At 35.6% G+C, this 8,703-nt stretch overlaps 2 protein-coding genes across 2 annotated transcripts in view; one reads left to right on the top strand and one right to left on the bottom strand.

Moving 5' to 3' along the window:
• LOC107662045 (aldehyde dehydrogenase, mitochondrial-like) overlaps positions 1 to 517 on the bottom strand; it is a 20,299-nt gene extending 19,782 nt beyond the window's left edge. The window contains exon 1 of the mRNA XM_016451905.1: positions 349 to 517. Coding sequence (XP_016307391.1) covers positions 349 to 459 — 111 coding nt within the window. The 5' untranslated portion in view covers positions 460 to 517. The remainder of the gene's footprint in view (positions 1 to 348) is intronic.
• An 867-nt stretch (positions 518 to 1,384) lies between these two features.
• Positions 1,385 to 8,703, top strand: part of vps33a (VPS33A core subunit of CORVET and HOPS complexes) — a 12,850-nt gene continuing 5,531 nt past the window's right edge. The window contains exons 1-10 of the mRNA XM_016451904.1: positions 1,385 to 1,499; positions 1,737 to 1,802; positions 1,939 to 2,066; positions 2,396 to 2,579; positions 3,636 to 3,752; positions 3,973 to 4,147; positions 4,305 to 4,498; positions 4,835 to 4,961; positions 7,276 to 7,343; positions 8,166 to 8,303. Of these exons, the coding sequence (XP_016307390.1) occupies positions 1,398 to 1,499; positions 1,737 to 1,802; positions 1,939 to 2,066; positions 2,396 to 2,579; positions 3,636 to 3,752; positions 3,973 to 4,147; positions 4,305 to 4,498; positions 4,835 to 4,961; positions 7,276 to 7,343; positions 8,166 to 8,303 (1,299 nt within the window). The 5' untranslated portion in view covers positions 1,385 to 1,397. The remainder of the gene's footprint in view (positions 1,500 to 1,736; positions 1,803 to 1,938; positions 2,067 to 2,395; positions 2,580 to 3,635; positions 3,753 to 3,972; positions 4,148 to 4,304; positions 4,499 to 4,834; positions 4,962 to 7,275; positions 7,344 to 8,165; positions 8,304 to 8,703) is intronic.

The following is an 8,703-nucleotide window of genomic DNA, read 5'->3' as shown; positions in this document are numbered from 1 at the left end:
GTGTGAGTGAGAGAGAGAGAGAGAGAGAGAGAGAGAGAGAGAGAGAGAGAGAGAGCAGCTAGCCTGAGTTATGGAAAAGATAAAACAGGAATGGCATTTTCTCGATGGAGGCGGGGTTTGAAAACACGCCAAGTTCATTAACCTTCTGCAAAATGTCTTTTACATTAAATGCAATCGCCATAACTCTACGGCAGAGCAATTAGAGGATCATAAAGATATCATGCTACTTTAGCGTAATGGTAAGTCTGCAAACATTTAATACAAATGTAGTTATAATATGAGCAACATACATGAATGTCATTTTCTACCTGTTTGAATAAACGTGAAGTCTCAGAATTTGGTCGTTACCTTGTTATAGTGAACGTCTGGGTGAACGTTCGGTGCAGGAATCGTTGAATGCTGACATGCTGAAATACGGAAAACTTGAGGAAAAGGTCTAGAGAAAACAGTGCGCAGCATTTTTACTCACTTGCCTTCAACACTGAGACTGTTCAGAGCAGAACGCGTTCGCTTGTTGCCAGATCTCAATATAATTTTGAAGTCGCCATCCGCCTCTCTTTCCTCGTTTCCTTCTCCAACACCTCCACTGCCTCTTATTTTCTTCGACCTGACTCCTGCTAAATCATCTCCTCTCTTTTCCTTCATTCTCACACTTCCTTGGCTTATATCCATACTATCGTCACTATCTCCTATTTCAGACTCTCCCCACTCTGGTCCATTCACAGCATAGTTGTGCCGACCCGCCACAACTTTCTTCCATTCACTATTCTTTTTCATTTTAGTAAAGCCTCGTATTCGACTGTCAACAGACAATCGTATCTTTTTCTCAAGATCATCTGACAGATCACATTTCTTGGTTTGATGTCCCGATGAAGTTTTCACCATATAAGAAAACACTGTTGGTTTTTCAAGCGACCCCGGTCAGACTCCCTCGCGTTCCCCGCCCGCCCTCGCTTAGCCCCAGAGTAAAGGCACTTACTTTCCAGGCCGTGAGCCGAGGAAACAGTAATAACATCCGCGCGTTTACGTAAGACACTATAATTATTCACAATCGGTGTATATCCATTTTCAGCAGAATTATATCAGTATTAACCGAATTAGCGGCGTTTACAACAAATAACTCTGAATGTCAAGGAACGAAAATGTCGAAAACTTGTGGACCTGGCAACAAACAAACGCTGAGAATGCCTGCGTAAAAGTCGTGATTAATCCAAAATCATTTGTGCGAAACGTAACTAATAAATAAATAAAATATAAACATTTTAAAGTATTTAAATACTGTTAAATTATATAGGAAAATACTGAAATAAAATGTACATATGCTGGCTTTTATTATGAAAGACGAATCATGTGACATCCTGAGGCCGTGACAGTCATATGATCGTGGCTTAGGCAAGATGGCGTCACATTTGTTTTGCGGCAGAGTAAACCTAAATATTTTGCGAGAAGCTGCACGAAAAGACCTGCGCGAATTTTTAGACAAATGTTCGGGAAGCAAGGTAAAGCTCTTTGCTTTTATACTAACTAATGCAGATTAGTCTCTAACACTGTCCCTCTTCTGTCACTTTCTCAGATTTGCTCAAAACATACTGACCGCCTAACAATGTGAACTGTACTTTATGTTGTGGTTGCAAATGATTATTAATACAAATATTGTTCAGTGATTCTGTCGGTCGACATGGAACGTTTAGAGCTTTATTATCCTTTAACTGATGTGTTTTCGCAATTCTTGTAAGGCCATTGTTTGGGACGAGTATCTTACAGGACCTTTCGGCTTAATTGCTCAGTATTCCCTTTTGAAGGTGAGAGAAATTGTACCAAAAATACACATTTAGTGGACAAAATATAATTTCATATTTCAAAGACACCGGAGACTGCTTTAATGAGTCTTTTATGCTTTTTCAAGAAGGTGATTGTCTTAATTTTATTTTTAAAAAGGAACATGAAGTCGAGAAAATGTTCACCCTCAAAGGTGGTCGTATACCATCCGCTGCTGTCAAGAATATTGTCTTTTTTGTTCGACCAAGGTTGGAATTGATGGACATCATTGCAGAAAATGTTGCAAGGTAAGTCAACAAATCAGCGTATGAGATTTATCAAATCTGATCTCTTTTGGCAGGACTATCCAGCACTACACTGAACAGTCAAACAATGGCCTGAGACAAGTATAAGCTTTTAATAAAATCTGAACAAACACAATGGTTCCATCACCTTTTGTTCTGTATACTATAAGCTGTTTATAGAACATGCAGATTTTTAATTTTGAGAGGTTTGCTTCCACAATGACAGGTATTTTGATTAAAGAAAATAAAAAGGTAGTTTTAATAATGTGCATTGATTGCTGGCAGTAATGCTGTGTTGCTGGTGATATTACATTTTAATATTTGCATTGCAGTGAGGATAAATTACAACCACGAGAATTCCACATCCTGTTTGTGCCTCGCCGGAGTCTCCTGTGTGAGCAGCGGCTGAAAGAGAAAGGGGTTCTGAACTCGTTCACAAACATCGATGAATACATTCTGGACCTTATACCTTATGATGGAGATCTTCTTTCCATGGAGTCTGAGAGTTCCTTTAGAGTAAGACAGTCTTTGAATGTCAAGTTTATTATGAATTTGTGTTCATCTTCTGAAGGATTTCTGATTCAGCATTAGTCAGACCTTGACTTGAAATATTAATGGATGCAAAATACCATTATTATTATTATTATTATTATTATTATTAAGGTTTTAGGGGACATAGAGGATAGTTCTAAATGCATACAAGTGCTGTGCATATTTAGCTTAATAGAGAAAAGCCTGACACATGAAATAATAGTCCACAAAATTCTTTTCTTATGGAACAGTTTATTTATTCTCAGGCCTGAGCACAGTTATGCAATTTAGTGCAGATGCTGATATTTATATTGGTAAAAAGTAAGATGAAATGCTGATAGCTTGTAATTTAAATCAGCGCCGTTGTTATAACAAACAGACTACTTACATAAAATCATGTTATCACTATCAGTTGTCACTGTGTATCCTAATAATGTGTCTTATAAAGTTTGATGATCAAAGCTCTGTAATTTCAAAACATTTAATGCAATGCAACACAATGATACTTGAGAGTAGACCAAATAAACCTTCCACAAAAGCCTTATATTTGATACTCACATTTTAACATGATTTTTCTAAAAAATGATGTATGGATAATCAAGTAAGTTGCTTCATTAAGTGTACATCTTGAAATATTAATAATATAAAAGTTGTGTGTTATGTTTACTTTATAAAAATCAATAAAGATTTCACAGCAAAAAGACGTGAACATGAATGAGCTGAAGAGGGATGTTTTTACAGTTGTACCATTTAAGACCTTTTACTTGCTAAAATTTTTTAAATGATCAGATGACAGAAGGCATGTAGTAGATTGTATTCAACATGTTTTTCAGTGAAATTTTGATCTTGTTGATAGCTTAGAGGTCTTATTAATGCGCATATCAAATATGATGCTGCAGACTTTATTTTTATTTAAGTTAAGCTGCAAAAGTGTCTCGTTCAAAAATCTGTGATTTCATAACATCAAACATTTGCCAAACTTTGTGCTGACATATGCGTGAGCAGATTGTGATGATCACATAACTGCTTTCTATTATGAAGGAATGTTATTTAGAGAATGATCAGACAAGCCTGTATAACGCTGCCAAGGGCCTCATGACTTTGCAAGCACTTTATGGAACAATACCGCAGATCTTTGGCAAAGGCGAGTGTGCAAGGGTGAGTAGAAAAGCATTTGTGTCAACTTTGCCTATTCTTTTCAAACATTTGTGCCTAATTGTGCCTATTTTCAAACATTTCATGCCATCTAGCATCTAGTTCTTCCTCAGTGGTACTTATTTGTTGTAGTTTTGTTTTACATTGCACTGATTTATTTATTTTTATTTCTCTCTTTTTTTGAAATTTGTTGCATGGTGGTATTGGGCTGTGTCTTTAACAGCATGTGGCCAACATGATGTTGCGGATGAAGAGAGAGTTTGCAGGGAGTCATACTCAAATCCTGCCTGTGTTTGATACCCTCCTCCTGTTGGATCGCAACGTGGATTTGCTTACGCCGTTAGCCACCCAACTTACCTATGAGGGTCTTATCGATGAGATCTTTGGCATCACCAATGGTAAATAAGTTTTAAATTTGTGCAGACATAAAAGAAATACTTTAGAAATATAGAACTTTAAAGCTATAAAGATCGTATAAGGAGATCGATCTCATTTTTCCCAATAGAAGTAACTATTCTACTAGTCTGTCCTGTCATACCTTTTTTGCTTGGACAGGTTATGTGAAGCTTCCACCTGAGAAGTTTGCACAGAAGAAACAGGGAGAAGGTGGGAAAGATCTCCCCACTGAGCCGAAAAAACTGCAGCTCAATTCAGCCGAGGAGCTTTATGCTGAAATACGGGACAAGAACTTCAATGCTGTGGGAGTGGCCCTCAGCAAGAAAGCCAAGATTATATCAGCTGCGTTTGAGGTTTGTGCTGCTTTTGTGAGCCTGCTGGCTGAGACAAACCAAGAACTACTGATTTTAAATACATTTAGAAAGAAAATAAGCCTCCCACTTCCCTCACGATTTTAGTGAACCGTTTGCATTTATTTGATCAAGAACACAGTAAAACTGTTATACTGTGTAATATTACAATTCAAAGGAACTGTTTTATTTTTGAATATAATTATTCCTTTGATCAAAGCTGAATTTTCAGTGTCATTACAGCATCTTCAGTGTCACTTGATCCTTCAGAAATCATTCTAATATGCTGATTTGCTAGTGTTTACCATTAATGATCTGGTTTTCTTGTCTCTGTGCTAGGAGCGACACAATGCAAAAACTGTTGGAGAGATTAAACAGTTTGTTTCCCAGTTGCCTCACATGCAGGCAGCTCGAGGTTCCCTGGCTAATCACACCTCTATTGCTGAACTCATTAAGGACATAACAAGTAAGTCTGAGACCAATCATTTGTACATTCTGAACGGAAGTATTTCTGGGAAACAAAGTCACAGCTCAGCCGCTGCGCATCTCCATTCAAACACAGCGGTGTTTCGTTTATGAATGAACCGCGTTTTTAAACGAATCTAGTGAGTCAGTGATTCATGAAAACTCATTCATAAATACTGTCACTTGCTACCTATGAGGGTCTTATCGATGAGATCTTTGGCATCACCAATGGTAAATAAGTTTTAAATTTGTGCAGACATAAAAGAAATACTTTAGAAATATAGAACTTTAAAGCTATAAAGATCGTATAAGGAGATCGATCTCATTTTTCCCAATAGAAGTAACTATTCTACTAGTCTGTCCTGTCATACCTTTTTTGCTTGGACAGGTTATGTGAAGCTTCCACCTGAGAAGTTTGCACAGAAGAAACAGGGAGAAGGTGGGAAAGATCTCCCCACTGAGCCGAAAAAACTGCAGCTCAATTCAGCCGAGGAGCTTTATGCTGAAATACGGGACAAGAACTTCAATGCTGTGGGAGTGGCCCTCAGCAAGAAAGCCAAGATTATATCAGCTGCGTTTGAGGTTTGTGCTGCTTTTGTGAGCCTGCTGGCTGAGACAAACCAAGAACTACTGATTTTAAATACATTTAGAAAGAAAATAAGCCTCCCACTTCCCTCACGATTTTAGTGAACCGTTTGCATTTATTTGATCAAGAACACAGTAAAACTGTTATACTGTGTAATATTACAATTCAAAGGAACTGTTTTATTTTTGAATATAATTATTCCTTTGATCAAAGCTGAATTTTCAGTGTCATTACAGCATCTTCAGTGTCACTTGATCCTTCAGAAATCATTCTAATATGCTGATTTGCTAGTGTTTACCATTAATGATCTGGTTTTCTTGTCTCTGTGCTAGGAGCGACACAATGCAAAAACTGTTGGAGAGATTAAACAGTTTGTTTCCCAGTTGCCTCACATGCAGGCAGCTCGAGGTTCCTTGGCTAATCACACCTCTATTGCTGAACTCATTAAGGACATAACAAGCAAGTCTGAGACCAATCATTTGTACATTCTGAACGGAAGTATTTCTGGTTCTTTTCTGCTTAAGGTCTGTGGAACGCTGTCAATTATAACAGACAACAATTGTAGCTCATCCCTCAGTTTGCACACAAAAATGAAGGAATTTATTTTATTTTAAACTAGTTTATAGTTCTAGTTTACAGAAAATAATTCTGACTAGTAATATAGAGTGACCAACTAATAACATACTAAGAATAGCTTTTATATTTTATAGCTTGTACCGCCGGTTTCACAGACCAGGCTTAAGCCTAATGCCAGACTAAAATGTAAGTCTGGGCTGTTTCAAATGAAAGAAACTTGCTCTGACAGGGCTCTACAGTGCGACCATTTCAGTCGCACTTGCGACTGAAAACTACTGCGTGCGACTATGAAAACATATTTTTAATAATGATTTCATTTGATTAGTAACTTATTCTTCTTATTCTACTTGTTCTTATTATATGGTTTTATCTAGAATTTTTAAAAAGCTTATAAAAAATATATATTTTTTAATTTGACATAAAAGATTACATACTTTTAATAAAGATAGAAAAATGCCATTACAAAGGTAAAAACAAAATTCTACTGTAAATCACTTTAAGGAGTCAAATATCACCTCGTAATGGGAAGGCTATTTTTTTATCAAATTTTGGTGCTCCTAAATTTTTGACTGTGCTCCTACATTTTTTAAGTTAGGAGCACAAGAAAAATAAGCGTAGAGCCCTGTCTGACTGACCTTAAAATATATCAGTGCCTTTATTTTGTCTCAAGATGCACACCAGTAATGTTTTTTTTCTAAGGCACGTTTATAAAAATTACTTAAATGTCCAAATTGGACTATGGCCTAATCTTGGCTTAGTCTAAGCCCTGTCTGTGAAACCAGGCCATAATTATAATTTATAATTTAATTTGAACAATAGATATTTATAAACATGGCCTGGTTAGAAATGCTGTTGCTTAGAAAGGCTTTGTTGTTTTTCTTACTCTCTTTTCATGCTGTAAACTTAGAGGATTAGCCAGGATTAAGTTATTCAGTTAAGTGCAATTGCTAATTCTACTAATGATGTTTATTTTTAGAATTTCTGCAACAAGTAGTAATCGTTCTTTTGCTGATATCAAGAATAAGCATTTAGTAAAACATAATTTTGCATTTATATCCTGTGATATCCTGAATTATAAATTATATGATAATATTATGAAACCTGACATTAATTCACATTTAGTTTTTTACTTTTTTGCTTTCCTGTGTTTCAGCCTCAGAAGACTTCTTTGACAGTCTGACTGTTGAACAAGAGTTTATGACTGGAGTAGACACAGACAAGGTGCCTTGTTTTGTTTATGATTCCAATGTGAATGAAGTATAATTTAAGAAATTATTTTATGATTTATACAATTTTAAAGGGGTCATATGATGCGATTTCAAGTTTTCCTTTAAAGCATGTCAACATATTCTGTTACACCAAATACACAAAATAATGATCTTTAAAAAAGCATCAAATGACCCCTTTAAAATAAATGCCCGGTTCTTTTGTTGTGTCAAAGGAATAGTTCACCCTAAAATGAAAATTCGCTGAAAATGTTCTCACTCTCAGTCCATGCAAGATGTAGATAAGCTTGTATCTTCATCAGAGCAGATTAGGAGAAATTTAGCATTACGTCACTTGCTCACCGATGGATCCTCTGCAGTGAATGGATCTATTGAACTAAATTTACTGCAAGAGGGTGTACTTACTTACCTAATTTTCCAAAGTATTACATGTGGAAATGCAATGGACCACAATTATTGTTCAAACAGAAAATAATGAAGTTTAGTATACAAGTCCACTTACATCCTCTAATATTTTAGAAATATAAGAAAAATAATTTTTTTTACATGGTACATTTAAATTCTCTGGGAATAGTTTGATTAATTTCTTTGTTCAGTGTGTTTTTTATTGTGATTTTACTCTCAGGCCAAATGCAATGGACCACAATTATTGTTCAAACAGAAAATAATGAAGTTTAGTATACAAGTCCACTTACATCCTCTAATATTTTAGAAATATAAGAAAAATAATTTTTTTACATGGTACATTTAAATTCTCTGGGAATAGTTTGATTAATTTCTTTGTTCAGTGTGATTTTTATTGTGATTTTACTCTCAGGCCAGCACATATATAGAAGACTGCATAGCACAAAAAGACCCTCTGATAAAAATCCTGCGACTGGTGTGCATGCAGTCCGTCTGCAACAACGGCCTCAAACAGAAAGTCCTGGACTACTATAAGAAGGAGATCCTTCAGGTTGGATAGAGGAAATTTCTTTGTGGTTTGCTTTTATTTCCTTTTAGATGGATTTTGTGAATCCATAACAGTGAATTTGAATCACATTTGCCTTGATAACAATCACATTGCAATATTGATGTCTAGGGCTGTCAAAATGGCTGAAAAACTACATTTGAATTTTGTATTTAAATGTTATCAAAATTCGAATTATATGACTATCTGTGAAAAAAGTGCATAATGTTTAAAATAATTTTTATAAACCAATTATAATTAATTAAGTTGCTTAAACAGCTATAAACAAAACAGCATCATGTATGTATGCATAGTTTAATAGAAAGGGCGGAAAGCCAATCACACAGTACATTTTTCATTTAAAAACATGAGATGCAGTGGGATGGGGAAAAAAACCTGCCATAAA

Source organism: Sinocyclocheilus anshuiensis, unplaced genomic scaffold, assembly GCF_001515605.1.
Source record: "Sinocyclocheilus anshuiensis isolate Anshui unplaced genomic scaffold, SAMN03320099.WGS_v1.1 scaffold431, whole genome shotgun sequence".
Lineage (NCBI taxonomy): Eukaryota > Metazoa > Chordata > Actinopteri > Cypriniformes > Cyprinidae > Sinocyclocheilus > Sinocyclocheilus anshuiensis.
Note: the sequence above shows the minus strand (reverse complement) of the source record. Positions and strands in the feature narration are given on the sequence as shown.